Source organism: Musca domestica, unplaced genomic scaffold, assembly GCF_030504385.1.
Source record: "Musca domestica strain aabys unplaced genomic scaffold, Musca_domestica.polishedcontigs.V.1.1 3, whole genome shotgun sequence".
NCBI classification, from domain to species: Eukaryota; Metazoa; Arthropoda; class Insecta; order Diptera; family Muscidae; genus Musca; species Musca domestica.
In genome coordinates this window covers 14,368,146-14,384,723 of record NW_026712299.1, presented here as the reverse complement: position 1 = coordinate 14,384,723, position 16,578 = coordinate 14,368,146, and the positions used below count along the sequence as shown (strand labels likewise).

Here is a 16,578-nt window from a genome sequence, read left to right as displayed (position 1 = left end):
CGACTTTAGGACATTCTTTACTGGGTTTTTGAAAGAAAACTGATTTTTGTTTTGTTGTTTTGATACGACGAAAAGTTAAAAAAAAGTTAGAAATTTTTAAGAACAATTGAATAGTCTTAATTTTGTATCGCGCAATGTTTTCAAAAGCTCAGTTCAACAGAGAAAAAAATGTGAATTTCTCTTACTACTTTTAGCGCCTTCCCTACTAAAAATCAAATTTTTGAGTAATAATAATTTCATTTCCCACATCGCATAGTATATTTCGAATCCTGCCTTTTTTTGTCCCACTGACCACCCTTCGACAAGATTTTTTTCTGTTGTACATACCAATAAGAAATTCCTTGATGTCATTTTTGTTTCATCCTAGGAGTGAAAGGAAAACTACTGGACTCGCTAAACAAGGCAAAACAAGTTCAGTTGCAATTGCCATTTATCACTTCTTTATGGAATGGAATTATTTAAATGTGGGCTCATTAAAATCAATACAAATCGAAAACCAGAAATGATGCGCTTGCATGAGGAAGAACAAAGTAAATGGGCTGTTTAGTTAAGATGCGTAAAACCAGGGGGCTTGTCAAAGTTGATAGGTGTGTAAAAATATGAAAAAAAAGGATGAATGAAACATCATTGGCATTTGTTAATTTATTTTACGATTAAAAAAAACATAAGAATTCTACTTTACTGCGTAAATGTGCTTCGTATCTAAGGTTTAGTTTAACGATCGTCATAAATCAAACCTGGTTGAATTTTGTCCCCTCATATTATTTAATAATAAATGTTGAATAAAAAATTAGTTCAAAAGTTTATTCAATCTTTGCATTATGTCACTTTTACGTTCAATGCCTTGGGTGCATTGCCCTGCCATTGACGCATGATGACGTAGTGCGAGTGCTGTAGTCTGACTTTTAATAACGTATTATTTACTTAACAAATGTAAAGGCTAAAATCAGATTTTGGTAGGCAGGTCAGTGTAATGAGGCTCATCAGCGATATTGAATTGAACTACGAAACAAACAATTTGCGGTTAAGTGGACTTCACATCATTTATGGATACAAAAAAAAAAAAAAAAAATTATGTATAAACAAAAAATATAAATAACGGTTGACATTAAACCTGATTTTGAGAAAAAGTACAGTGGTCCTATGACTGTGGAACGAGAAGACCTTGAATAAGAATACGAAATAGTTTTCTATAGAAAGACCAACTAGTCTTCTTGAGATAAACTAACTGGTCCAACTAAGAAGACTTTCCGGTCTTCTAAAAGAAGAACTTCCGGTTTCTATGAGAAGAAGTTCTGGTCTTCTATAAGAAGACCTTCGAGTCTTACATAAGAAGACCTTCGGGTCTCCTATAAGAAGACATCGGGTTTTCTATAAAAAAAAACCTTCGCGTCTTCTACAAAAATACCTTCAGATCTTCTATAAGAACACCTCCGGGCTTTCTATAAGAATACCTCTGGGTCTTCTATAAGAAGACCTTCGGATCTTTTATGAGAAGATCTTCAGGTTTCTTATAAGAAGGCATTCTGGTCTTCTATAAGAAGACCTTCTGGTCTTCTATAAGGAGGATTTCGGGTCTTTTATAAGAAGACCTTCTGTTTCTCAATAGGAAGACCTTCGGGTCTTCTTCTTCCTCGGGACTTCCATAAGAATACGCTCGGGTCTTCTATAAGAATACCCTCGGGTCTTGTATAAGAATATCCTCGGCTCTTCAATAAAAAGACCCTTGGGAAGACCCTATGAGAAGAGCTTCTTCGGCTGCTCTTCTATGAGAAGAGCTTCTTCGGCTGCTCTTCTATGAGAAGAGCTTCTTCGGCTGCTCTTCTATGAGAAGAGCTTCTTCGGCTGCTCTTCTATGAAAAGAGCTTCTTCGGCTGCTCTTCTATGAGAAGAGCTTCTTCGGCTGCTCTTCTATGAGAAGAGCTTCTTCGGCTGCTCTTCTATGAGAAGAGCTTCTTCGGCTGCTCTTCTATGAAAAGAGCTTCTTCGGCTGCTCTTCTATGAGAAGAGCTTCTTCGGCTGCTCTTCTATGAGAAGAGCTTCTTCGGCTGCTCTTCTATGAGAAGAGCTTCTTCGGCTGCTCTTTTATGAGAAGAGCTTCTTCGGCTGCTCTTCTATGAGAAGAGCTTCTTCGGCTGCTCTTCTATGAGAAGAGCTTCTTCGGCTGCTCTTCTATGAGAAGAGCTTCTTCGGCTGCTCTTCTATGAGAAGAGCTTCTTCGGCTGCTCTTCTATGAAAAGAGCTTTTACGGCTGCTCTTCTATGAGAAGAGCTTCTACGGCTGCTCTTCTATGAGAAGAGCTTCTTCGGCTGCTCTTCTATGAGAAGAGCTTCTTCGGCTGCTCTTCTATGAGAAGAGCTTCTTCGGCTGCTCTTTTATGAGAAGAGCTTCTTCGGCTGCTCTTCTATGAGAAGAGCTTCTTCGGCTGCTCTTCTATGAGAAGAGCTTTTACGGCTGCTCTTCTATGAGAAGAGCTTCTACGGCTGCTCTTCTATGAGAAGAGCTTCTTCGGCTGCTCTTCTATGAGAAGAGCTTCCTCGGCTGCTCTTCCATGAGAAGACCTTCTATTCATCTTCTATGAGAAGACTTTCTTCTGCTCTTCTATGCGAAGACCTTTTTCTGCTCTTTATATGAGAAGACCTTCTTCTGCTCTTCTATAAGAAATATGTTTTAAGAATTCCAAAAAATTCTACGACCCCATCTTCTCAGTTATGCATCAGATTTTGAATTGTGAATGGAACTTTTCTTAAAGTTAACACATTTTTAAATGAATTAATTAAAACGGTTTATTTATAAGAGAATATATCTGAGGCAACCCTCCCCTCCCTGTCCTATTTCATCCCATCCACATACGTTTCAATATATATTTTGTATTTAAGTTGCATTTTAATTGTTTTCACGTAGCATGTAGCTCCATTTCTGATACGATCATGACCTTGCTCTGATTCTAAAAAAACTCTTCCCCATTCATTGTTTCTTGACAGGTTCTACTCCAAGTATGCTGTTTTTTGTTTATTGTTGTTGTTGGTGGTGGTGAAGGTGATGTTTCATCATTACCAAGAATCTTATAAAACTTTTGTTCTATTCCAGTGGCAAGGTTAGTTATCGACAGGACATAGCCGGGTTAACATCCAATACGCACGCATTTGTCAACCCACCAAAATCTGGCAGTTTGAAGAAAATTTTACAAAAATCGGGAAAAATGTTAAAACGATTGTGTTTAATTTTCTCTGTGATCTTGATAGCAAAGTGTTGGGGTTGGTATTCAAATAAAAAAAATTGAACTTAATTCGAATAAATAAAAATATTAGTTAATAAATCCAACCTTGTTATGGTGTTGGCCATTTATATATGTGTTAAGATGCATTTAATGCTGTATGTCAGTAACCCGCAAAACAAACGACTTAGAACAGATACTTTATTTTGTGGGCTAAGTACGAAAAACATTTTAAAAATCTATTCCTCAGTTTTTGTGCATCACTTAACCCCTATGCTTGTTTTGCAATTTGTCTATAATTTAAAATATGTGGTCTAATGAAAAATAGAAAAACAATTATTAAGTGAAAAATATTTTGGTTGGCGTTTTGTATAAATTTGTGTTACTAAAATCTAACGGCTAAATGGTTGTGGTAGATTAATAACAGAGTGTACATGATGATATTATTAGTGTTTGTATTAGTTACGAACACTGCAATTTTAGAAGGTAAAAGTGACAGGGTAGCATGAGTATAAATGTTAATTTTAAAGAATATTAGCTCAAGGACTAGCTGACCAAGAAATGTATATGGATTATTGAATAGCAGGATTTTAGTCGTGGATCTTTAAGGCTGGACCTTTAAAGCTGCATTTTTAAAGAAAATGTATATTTTTTTGGATCATCGTGGTTTTTGGAGAATATTTATATCCTCAATCAAATGGCTAAAGAGGCCAAAACGAACGTCGAAAGGACGAAACCTATTGTGCACCAAATGGCTTATATCAGCTCAGAAGTGCCACTTCTGACGGAACTCAGCCTGGAGCAAGTACTTCATATTTTAGGTGAAAATCGGTTCAGATATATCTATAAATTTTGTCAAGATCAGTTAAGATTTGGATATAGCTCCCATAAATATCTTTGTCCGTTTTCAGGATTTTTGTGCACCAAATGTCTATCAGCCCAAATGGACTGAATTTTATTTTTTTTTGAATTCAGCCTAAAAACAAGCGCTTCAAATTTTGGTGAAAATCGGTTCAGATATAGCTATAGCTCTCATACATATGTTTCATCCGATTTGGTGTTAAATTCCCTCATATGCGTAATAGGCACTCCACAACAATGAAATTAGATACCAGACATCAGATTCAGCTCGAAAATACCTTGGCCAAATTTCATCGAGATTGGTTCAAATTTGTATATACCTTCACTATACATCTTCATCAGCCCAAATTTGATAGAGTTTTTCATATTCAACCGAATTTTTCCATTTGGCGAAGCTCGGTTCGGTATATCTATTGCCTCAATAAATCAATATCGAAGTCATATCATGCACTATACAGCAACGTTATTTGGTTGCCAATATAAAAATTTTGTTACGTGAGCTCTACTAAATGCGCATAGTGTTGTTGGGTATCATAAAGTCGGCCCTCACGACTTTTCACATTTCCTTACAGGTTTAAGAATAATTTTTGTTTGGTCATCGGAACTACATTTTTTATGTTTAAAGGATATTTTTGTTATAACAGATTAATTTTTCAAAATATTTAAGTGACGACGGAGTGAGCGACTTACTGATTCATCAACGCTCAGGCAAAACGGCTGTAGCTAGAATTTTGGGGCTGGGTTTTTTGGAAATTCGAATTTTTTGGGTACTAAATGTACTAAAAACGTAAAAGGTAGATAGAGCTAGAAATCTGAAGTTTGGAATGATGGTCGCTGACGGGGTGTGGGATAAATGAAACAAAGTTTTTTTTTTTTTGGAAATTTGAACTGCAAGTGTACTAAAAGTACTTCAAACCCACTTTGTATTATGTGAACGGATAGAGGTAAAATCTTATCGAGTAGAAGGTGTCTTAGAAAATGTGCATTTAGTGGAAGAACTTTACTAAACTTTGTACAATTTGGGTTTGGGCGAACGGATGAAACTGAAATTTTAAAATTGGTATTTGGTCACTATTGGTGTGTAGGATTGAGATTTGAGGGTGGTTTTGGAAACATGTACGAAAAGTCCTAAATTGTACTCAATTTGGTATATGAGGAAGGGTTGGAAATCTGCAATGTGAGGTGGGGTTGAGATATGGAGGTCGTTTTGGAAATATCTTCTAAAAGAGTGCAAAAAACATTAAATGGTATTCAATATGTTATTTGGGGAAAGGATAGAATTGGAAATCTGAAACTGGCAATGAGGGTCTTTGATGTTGTGTAGAATAGACGGACAAAAGGTTTTTTTTTTTAATTTCGAACAATAAGTAGAGAATATTTGCTAGTACATATATATTCTCAATTTTTATACCTTCAGTATAACAGCTACAGAGGAAATATATCAATAGGTAATTCCAAAATGTGCCTCATCGAAATAATGGTTTTAGATCTTAGGTCTCTTTGGACGATTAGATCCATTTAAAAATATTTGTTGTCAATTTAGTCAAGTCAGTCTGTTTGGCTGTCTGCCTGTGTCCACGATAATTCTCGAAGACAGTCCAAAATTTTTGGGTGTGTAAGTTTTGTAAATTTGTACAAAAAGGTAAAGAAAAGTACTGAAATGCACTAAAAATTGAATATATTGTATTGGAGTTACCGATGGAGTGAAGTATTGATGTACCAAAGGATTTTTGGAAATCCGAAATCGTACTAAACTTCTTAAATTTTACCATTTTGCATTGAACATGAGCTGAAAACTTGCAGTTTGATATATGAAGGTTTTGGAAATGTGTACCAAGTGTTCGGACTACACTCAATGTACTAAATTTTCCAAATCTATTTCGAGTCCAAAATACTGCGTAAAAATATACAAATCCGAAATTGTGCGGTGGGAGTGTAAGTTTTGGAAATTCGTACTAAAAGGTAAAAAAATTGCTAAAATGTACTAAAAATTAAAACCAGTAAAGAAAGTCTTAAAGTCGGGTGGGGTCGACTTTATGATACCTTACAACACTCTGCTAATTTAGTAGAGCTCCACATATTCAAAAGACTAAACACATTCAAAAGACTAAATATGCCGAAGCATTTGTATCTTTTAAATTCGGACTTGTATTGCCCATTTTATATATACGGGATCTATATCTAAATCTGAACCAATCCTGATAAAAATTGGCAAATTTATTTCTGAGCTGTATTTGATATATTTCCCTGAATATCGTTGTTACGGAGTACATATTAAGGCTGTGGGTAACAAATATAACAAATCGGATGAACAGTATATATGGGAGCTATAGCTATATCTGAACCGATCTTCACCAAATTTGACATACTAGCTTCTAGACTCAATTCGGTCATAAGTGCCAAATTCCATCCCCTTTGGACAAATATTACACGTTTGGTGCACAATAAAAGGTAAATCTGACGAAGTTATATATGGGAGCTATATCTAAATCTGAACCGATCTCGATAAAATTTAGCAAATGTATTTCTGAGCTGTATTTGATATATTTCCCCAAATATTGTTGTTACTGAGTGCATATTACGGTTGCGGAGCACAAAAATAACAAATCGGATGAACAATATATGCAGAATAAATGTACCAAAGGGTTTTTGGAAATTCGAAATTTAAAATCGTACCAAACTTATTAAATTGTACCATTTGGTATTGAACGTAATAGAGCTGTGAACAGATAGACCTAAAAACTCACAATTCGGTATGAGATCAAACTTCTCATACAGGTTTTGGAATGTGTAACAAGTGTGCGAACTGCACTAAATGGTACTAAATTTGGAACACTTTTGTTTAAGATCAACGGATGAAGCTGAAATTTAAAATTGAGTCCCTGTTGGTGGTAGGTGTGTGATGAAGAGACAGCTCGAAAAGTATAAAATAGTAATAGTGATTTTTTAAGAGCTTGATAACTTTTTTTTTTAAAAAAAAACTCATAAAATTTTCAAAATCTCATCGGTTCTTTATTTGAAACGTTAGATTGGTCCATGACATTTACTTTTTGAAGATAATTTCATTTAAATGTTGACCGCGGCTGCGTCTTAGGTGGTCCATTCGGAAAGTCCAATTTTGGGCAACTTTTTCGAGCATTTCGGCCGGAATAGCCCGAATTTCTTCGGAAATGTTGTCTTCCAAAGCTGGAATAGTTGCTGCCTTATTTCTGTAGACTTCTTTAGACTTGACGTAGCCCCACAAAAAATAGTCTAAAGGCATCAAATCGCATGATCTTGGTGGCCAACTTACTGGTCCATTTTTTGATATGAATTGTTCTCCGAAGTTTTCCCTCAAAATGGCGATAGAATCGCGAGCTGTGTGGCATGTAGCGCCATCTTGTTGAAACCACATGTCAACCAAGTTCAGTTCTTCCATTTTTGGCAACAAAAAGTTTGTTAGCATCGAACGATAGCGATCGCCATTCACCGTAACGTTGCGTCCAACAGCATCTTTGAAAAAATACGGTCCAATGATTCCACCAGCGTACAAACCACACCAAACAGTGCATTTTTCGGGATGCATGGGCAGTTCTTGAACGGCTTCTGGTTGCTCTTCACTCCAAATGCGGCAATTTTGCTTATTTACGTAGCCATTCAACCAGAAATGAGCCTCATCGCTGAACAAAGTTTGTCGATAAAAAGCGGATTTTCTCCCAACATTTTGGTAATAAAATTCAATGATTTGCAAGCGTTGCTCGTTAGTAAGTCTATTCATGATGAAATGTCAAAGCATACTGAGCATCTTTCTCTTTGACACCATGTCTGAAATCCCACGTGATCTGTCAAATACTAATGCATGAAAATCCTAACCTCAAAAAATTCACCCTTTACTATATTTGGTACAATTTAGTGTTGGGTAAACAGATAGTGCTTGAAATCAGAAATTTGGTATTAGGGTCGCTGGTCATGTGTAGCCTGGACATATGGAGGTGGTTTTGGAATTGTGTACTATAATTGTAGATAAGTGCTGAATGGTACTATATTTGTTATTGGGTGAAGGGATAGACATAAAATTCTGAAATTTGAAATTTAGATCAGTGATGGTTGAGATTTGGCAGTGGTTTGGAAATGAGTTCTATATTTGTACGAAAAGTACTAAATAGTACTAAATTTTGGTGTTGGGTGAAAGGATAGAGCTGGAATCCTGAATTTTAATATTGATGCCACTGTTGGAGAATATGGTTAAGATATGGAGGTGGTTTTGGAAATTTGTACTACAAATGCACGAAGAGTACTAAAAAGTACTATATTCGGTATTGCTCTGAAATTTGGTACATTTGTAGCCTGGACATATGAGGGTGATTTTACGAAAAGTACTTCAAGGTACTATATTTGACATTGGGTGAAGAGATAGAGATAAGAGTTTGAAATTTGATATTTAGATTGCTGATGGTATCCGTGTTAAAGATTTGAAAGAAAATTAATAAATGGTACTGAATTAGGTATTAGGTGAAGGGATATATCTTATACCGTGTAATTTCATTTTACAATTACTGTTGGTATCTGGAATGGAGATATGGATGTGGATTTTGAAATGTGTACTATAATTGTATAAAAAGTTGTAAATAGTACTTACATTGGTATTGGGTGAAGAAATATAGCTAAAACCGTAAAATTTTATATTGCGATAAGAGTTGGTGTCTAGGATTGAGATTTGGAGATTGCTGATTTCGTCGAGATATGAGTCTCAAAAATGCTAAACTAACAACAAATCAACCAGAAAATAACCCTGATATTTAAAACAAGTAAAAAAACATTAAGTTCGGCCGGGCCAAACTTTTAATACCCTCCACCTTAGGGCAAAAGAAACATTAGAAGAAATGTGGCAAAAACCATTAAAATGCCGATTATGGGGAGGTACCGTTATATGGGGGCTATACCAAAACGTGGACCTATAATTACAATGTTTCGCCACCGGAGCTAGTACCCATTATGACCCACAAATACCAATTTTTAGACAAATCAGTGAAAAAATGTGGCAAAAACCATCAATATACCGAATATCGGGAGGTACCGTTATATGGGGGCTATATCAAATCATGGACCAATGCATGCAATGTTTCGCCACCGAAACTGGAACCAATTATGACCAACAAATACCAATTTTCGAACAAATCCCTGAAAAAATGTGGCAAAAATCATCAAATTACCGAATATCGGGAGGTACCTTTATATGGGGGCTATACCAAAACGTGGACCTATAATTACAATGTTTCGCCACCGGAGCTGGAACCCATTATGACCAACAAATACCGATTTTCAGACAAATCCGTGAAAAAATGTGGTAAAAAGAAACTAAAATACTAAATATCGGGAGGTACCTTTATATGGGGGCTATACCACAACGTGGACCTATACATGCAATGTTTTGTCACACGCTCAGGGACCCGCTATGACCTACAAATACCAATTTTAAGACAAATCCGTGAAAAAATGTGGCATAAATCATCAAAATACCGAATATCGGGAGGTACCGTTATATGGGGACTATACCAAATTATGGACCCATACATGCAATGTTCCGCCACCGGAGCTGGAAACCATTATGACCCACAAATACCAATTTTTAGACAAATTTGGTGAAAAATGTTGTAAAAAAAACTAAAATACTAAATATCGGGAGGTACCTTTATATGGGGGCTATACCACAACGTGGACCTATACATGCAATGTTTTGCCACACGCTCAGGGACCCGCTATGACCTACAAATACCAATTTTAAGACAAATCCGTGAAAAAATTCGGCATAAATCATCAAAATACCGAATATCGGGAGGTACCGTTATATGGGGACTATGCCACAACGTGGACCGATATATCTCATTTTCAATACCAACCATCCTAGACACAATGCAAATAGCTCTGCTAAATTTTGGAGCTCTACGGCAAATAATGTGGGCTGTATCGTGATTTCAACAGACAGACAGACAGACAGACGGACATCGTTAAATCGACTTAGAATTTTATGCTGATTATGAATATATACTTTATGGGGTCTAAAACGAATATTTAGGGATGTTACAAACGGAATGACAAAGTTAATATACCCTCCTTTCCAAGGTGGAGGGTATAAAAACATTAGGAGGTACTTTCTGTCGAAGCAACAAAATTCTTTGAAAGTTTGATTAATTTTGATTAGATCGAAACAGAAAGTAAAATATTCTTAAAATTTATGTGAAAAAATGAGTTCCCTCTACGATGATTTACAAGCGATACTTGTTATCCTCTCCACCAATTAAAAAACAAAATTCCCATTTTATTTATCTCCCCTTACAGCTCGTGACAATGTCGTTGTGGTTAAGAACCAGTTGGGCTATTGTGAACCGTTAACGGTGGATTTCATTGCAACGCTCGTGACGAAAGAGGCTCGTCAGCTGATCGCACCAGATTTGCGGGCAACAAAGAAACATGTTCGTTTCGATTTGTATACACGGAAGAATCCGAACGTGAAACAAGTGCTCAGAGCGGGCGATCAAAAGGGATTGTCGGAGTCCAATTTTAATGTCGCATGGCCAGTGAGGTAGGTATGCAGGAGGACTGCTTGTCGTCATGGTGTTGGCAGACGTTCTCTGTTGGGTTATAAAAATCTGTGGAAAAAATATGCCAAAAAAAGAACTCAACATCTAGAAGAGGAAGCAATGTGTTAAATGGATTGTTTGTTATTTGCTCTAGGGTTTGCAGTTTACCCTTTGTTGTTTTGAGCATAGCAATGTATTCATTCATGCATGTATATGTGTGTGTACTGTTATTCGTAAGTGCCCTTAATATTTTATTTGCTGTTTTGTATGTGATGACACGCTTTATGTCTTCTTTTGATGGCTGTAATTACAGTTGTGCCGTTGATGAGTGTTATTTTGATTTTAATTGTAACTTGCAATCGTTTTTTGGTTTCAATAGCAATAATTTACGAATATTTTGAATATTTCGATTTTTTATATTTTTATACCCTACAACACTATGTGTTGGGGGTATTATAAGTTTGATTGGGCCAAAAATTATGTAACACCTCGAAATATTTGTTTCCCACATAGGAAAGTATATATGGGTCTTCCTAGCTCGCCGAGTGAGTCGATCTAGCTATGTATGTCCGTCCGTCCGTCCGTCCGTCTGTCCGTCTGTCCATGTTAATTTGTAATCACTCTACAGGTCGCAATTATGGCCCGATCTTCACGAAATTTAGAATGTAGGTGGGGCTTGGACCAGAATAGAACCCTATTTCTTTTGGAGATGATCGCCAAATGTTTAGGGGTTGAAATGGACCAAATACTGAAAAAATGTCGGATTTTGCAGTAGCTATACAGGTCGCAATTATAGACCAATCGACGCGAAATTTCGCATGTAGATAGAGTTTAGGGCGGGGAAGAAGCCCACTCATTAAACCGTGAATATTTTAAATCCCGGCGAAATCACAAAGCCATCACAAGGTTACTTCTGACCTTTACATTGATGTTATTATCCAACAAATCGGATATATAGCAAAATATGTGCAATATATATGTCTATCAAAGGAGATATGCTTGAAAGATCTCTTATATGTCGAGAACGGCTGAACTGATTTCGACAGTTCTCATTAATTCAGAATGGCCTCTTGGCAGGAAAGAAAAAACGTCTAAAAAAATCGCATAAAAATATCTCTCTAAAGATGAAAATATTGATTTTGTAAAATTTTTTCATATTTTTTTCAATTTTGTCATATTTTTGGCATATTTTCATTTTGAATTAAACATTTGGTAATATTTCTACAGCTAACAAAACTAAGTAGTTAGGATATCAGGATATCATATACAGATATCATTTATGGCCCGATCCTTTTAAATTTTTGCATGGGGATAAGATGAGGGTCAGAATAGAAGTCTACTCTTTTTGGAGATGATCGCTATATATTTAGGGGTTGAAATGGACCAAAAAACTGCAAAATTGTCGGCAGGTCGTAATTATCGCCCGATCCTCACGCACATTTGAATGGGGGTTACCGGACATTGCAAAAGCCAAGCAGTTTTGGATGGCCATCCAAAAAAATTCAATGTGTGAAATAGTTTGCCAACTTTTGTCGACAAAATACGAAAATGTCCATTACAGTGACTTCTTGGAGAATTCACAAATACAGGAAAGACGCACTTCTGACTATTTCGTTAACGCTGATTTAGTTGAAGAATATATTCAAATGGCTGTATCTCATATAGATGCGTTTCAGTCAAAAACCAATAATAAATGTTAATCTTTTGCCACTTCTGAGAGATTATAGGGCTTTGGGAAATATTGGTTCCAGATCTAGGAAGACCATTTAAGTGCAACATCTACCAATAAATTGGAAATGAGAAATTTGTTTATGTTGCTATTATTCGAAAATTAGAGAACGAAACCTGATGGTTTTCTTTTATTATTTGTCACAATATCTTGTGGGATTCTGTCGAGTATTATAAACTGTATGGTTTATTATAGTGTTGTAGGGTATTCAACGGTCGGCCCCGCTCGACTGTAGCCTTTGCTTACTTGTTTTTATATAAATTCTATAAAAATGGGAACGGGTTGCAACAATCATAATGATATAGGCTCTTGCAAAACAAAAGACTTAAGGCACAAACTTGAGAAATTTGTTGGTAGACGACATTTAAGTTGCAGAATTGCATATAAATATGCGGAAATATTTAAAAATATTCCTTGTGTTAAAGAAGGAATAAAGAGGTGCTTTTAAGCAGCATTTACCGTTTGTATATATTTACGTATATTTAGGTGAAGTGTCTTTTAAGAAATATTTTGTGATATATACAGTTAGCTAATTAGTTGGATAAGAACTCTACAGGGTGAGATGAAAAAACTGCATCCAACTTCAGACTGCTGTCATTTCTAAGCCACTCGTCCGACCGCTGCAAGCGCACAATAGCGTTTTGGTGAGAAAAAATTTTCCGGAAAAAATTTATTCGTGATGGAATTCAAGTGCGATAGTGTGATTTCTTTATATTTGGCTGGAAAACCACAAGTGGCTAGCGTTAGAGCACTCCAGCATTTGAATGTGAATAAACCTTTTGTGACTCGTACCATGCCTCGTTACCGTGATACTGGTAGCGTAGCCCGACTTCAAGAAAGTGGACGGAAGAAAGCAGCACAAAATGTTTGGAGAGTAAAGAAGCGACTTGATCGAAACCCGCGTCGCAGTGGCCAAAAAATCGCTCGTGAGCTGAATATATCGCAATATTTTACTAGGCAAATGTTGAAAAATGAGCTCGGGGTAAAGCCACTAAAATTCCAAAAAGTGCAATAACTTACACCGCAACAGAAAGAAAATAGACTTAAAAGAGCTAAAGAGTTGCTTCGCTCGGCCGAAAGTAATGAACTGCCGAATTTTGTTTTCTCCGATGAGAAAACATTCGTTGTCCAGCAGTTTGTAAACAAACAAAATAATCGTGTTTACTTGCCAAATAGGTCAGCTGAAAATGTGCACATTCGGTTGGCCACCAGAACTCAAGCGCCGGCCATGGTGATGGTGTGGGCCACCATAATAGCCGATGGTCGCTCTCCGTTCACATAAAACGACCGTGGCATCTGAATAAATGCCGAATATTATCGCGAAAATATTCTGTATTAAAGCCTTGGACACGCAAACATTTTGGCTGCAGACCTTGGACATTCCAACAGGACTCTGCACCAAGAATGGTTACAAAATGAGGTTCCTCGCTTCATTTCCAGCGTACAATGGCCACCAAAATCTCCGGATACCAATCCGTTGGACTATTGTGTCTGGAGTATTTTGGAAAACAAGGTTGGCACTAAAAAATACCAAAGTGCCGATCACCTCAAGCAAGCGCTTCGACAGGAATGGGCCAAAATTCCGCAGAGCAACATTCGGGCAGCATGTTACGGTTTTATTGGCCGTTTGAAGTCCATAATTCTGGCCAAAGGTGACCAATTCGAACAATTCTAAACTTTGATGCTATTTCCGACATTTTTTGCTTTCATTTAATGAAATTAAAAAAAAATGTCAAAATTATGGCGTTTGATTATGTTGCAGTTTTTTATCTCACCCTGTAATTGTTCAAAATTTGTTCGGTTGTGGGGGAGGTACCAGAAAAATGCACCGAAATATTCCATATTCACGTCAGATTTTGTGTTGATAGAGATATTGAGATGCACCGATTTTGAAAGGAATCGGATGCTCACTTCGCGTATTGTGAGCTTCATGGTTATTCCAAATTTCCCAAAAGAATTTCGGACTCTCAGGCTATACTTTATTTAACCAATTTTATTTTTATTTAATAATTTCAGAATATCCATTCACGGTTGGAATGGCATGACGACAACATGTTCGAGTGCAGCCATTAAAGATGCCTATCTGGAGATAGGAGACTTTAATGTCATTCTGGTTGATTACAGTGACTATTCGCTGGATGTGAACTATTTGCGAGTGATAACTGAAGTATTTGATATTGCGGAACAGATAAATGATTTTACCCGGTTTCTGCACGACACCACCAATTATCCCTTCGAAGAAATGTATTTGATTGGTCACAGCTACGGGTGCCATGTCGCCGGTGTAGCGGGTAAATTGTTGAAACCATCACGTTATGGGGTCATCTATGCCCTGGACACCGCGGGACCAATACATCAAAGCATTGCCAAAGATTGGCGCCTAACCCCAGATGCTGCGCTGTATGTGGAATCGATACAAACGGATACGGCGTTATTCGGTTATCGGGGCACTGATTTGGGACATGCTTCATTTTTCCCCAACTGGGGGCTAGGGCAACCACATTGTCCAAATGCCACTGCTACCGAACCGAAATTTACTTGCGATCATTTCGGGTCTTTGTATTACTTTACGGAATCTCTAAGAAATCCATATGCCTTTGGGGCGATACGTTGTAAAAACTATAGAAATGTTATTGAACAGAAATGTGGCTGCCCCTCGGGGTCGAAAGAATGCCCTGCGGAGGTTTTTATGGGTGGTGAGCCGGCTCGACGTAAGAAAGGTGTTTTCTATTTGAGCACAACAAAACATAGGCCTTACGGTTTGGGAGCTATGTGTCGTATGCGTCCAGCATTGGAGTCAACGGTGGTTCGATCGACAAATACCCAAAGGAGGCGAAGGGGGAAATAATGTTTTTTTTTTATTTTTCTTAGGTTTTTAGTATTTATGTAAAATAATAAATGTAATAAAAGTAAAAAAACATTGGTTTCAAGTATTTCGAAAATATAAAAGTTGGTATGTAGAATTGAATTGAAAAATTTAACCCTTAAGCGAGTCGACAAAGGGATCGTAGCAAGTCAAAATATTCTACAAAATTATTTGCCACAAAATGTCAGGAGTATAAGTCTTACCTGAACACCAGTAAATCATATATATTGATGAGACATTTAGTACGGGTTAAAGCCGTACTTTGTGTGAGTTGTGGGAATTTAAAGCATACTTTTAGGCATCAGTTGATAAGGAACATTTATAGATTCGGTTGAACCATTTATTAAGATATCGAATAGAGAAACACCATATTCTATAGGAATGTAATAATTACTTAATTAATTTTTTATTATCATTTATTTTTATACCCTACACCACATAGTGGTAAGGGTATTATGCCTTTGTGCGTTTGATTCAGTTACTTTTAAGGAACTTCATAGAATCACTTACTGAGTCCATTTATGCATGTCAGTCCGTCTGTCCATATATTCTTGTGAACATAATGCAGGTCACATTTATTATCCGATTGAGCTGCAATTTTCCAAACAATATTTCTTTGACCCAAAGACGAATCGGATCAGATTTCGATATATCTCCCCTATATATCTTCAACGATTTCAGGTTAACTTTGCACCAAATGGCCAACATCAGTTCAAATGACCTGAATTTTGGTACATCCGATCGAATTTAGTCTAGAAGCAAGGGCGGAGCAAATCGGTTCAGATATCGCTATAGCTCCCATATATAGGATTCATCCGATTTGGCGTTTAAGTCCCCCGCAGTCGTAATATGCACCCCACAAGAATCAGATATCAGATACAGCCCGAAAATACCTTTGCCAAATTTTATCAAGATTGGTTCAAATTGGGATATAGCTCTCAACAGATTACGGGTTAATTTTGCGCCAAATGGCGTTCAAATGACCTGAATTTTGCCACATCCTAACGAATTCAGTCTAGAAGCAAGTTAATCAAAATCAGTTCAAATATAGCTATAGCTCCTATATATATGTTTCACCGGATTTGGTGTTTAAGTCACTCTCATTCGTAATATGCAGAGTGAGATAAAAAGCTGTAATAACGTCAAACGATATAATTTTTAAATTTTGTAATTTTTTTTTAATGTCGGAATTATTTTATTTTAAAATGTCAGAAATAGCATTAAATTTTAGAATAAGTTTAGATTTGTTCGAATTGGCACGAATTATGACCTTGACACGAATTATGACCTTCAAACGGCCAATGAAACCGTCACACGCCGGCCGAATGTTGCTCTGCGGTATTTT

The 16,578-nt window shown here is 36.7% G+C and overlaps 1 protein-coding gene across 1 annotated transcript; it reads left to right on the top strand.

Annotated features, from left to right (window-relative positions):
• Positions 1-3,044: 3,044 nt before the first annotated feature.
• On the top strand, positions 3,045-15,215 carry LOC101899732 (inactive pancreatic lipase-related protein 1). The gene is made up of 3 exons (XM_059124709.1): positions 3,045-3,257; positions 10,397-10,640; positions 14,384-15,215. The coding sequence occupies exons 1-3, from the start codon at positions 3,203-3,205 to the stop codon at positions 15,213-15,215; spliced, it is 1,131 nt and encodes a 376-aa protein (XP_058980692.1). The 5' UTR covers positions 3,045-3,202.
• The last annotated feature ends 1,363 nt before the right edge of the window (positions 15,216-16,578 follow it).

Coding starts and splice junctions, on each gene's coding strand:
- LOC101899732 (XM_059124709.1), top strand. CDS start 3,203: ATGTTAAAACGATTGTGTTTAATTTTCTCTGTGATCTTGATAGCAAAG. Junction 3,258..10,396: donor CTTGATAGCAAAGTGTTGGG/GTTGGTATTCAA, acceptor CTCCCCTTACAG/CTCGTGACAATGTCGTTGTG. Junction 10,641..14,383: donor AATGTCGCATGGCCAGTGAG/GTAGGTATGCAG, acceptor TAATAATTTCAG/AATATCCATTCACGGTTGGA.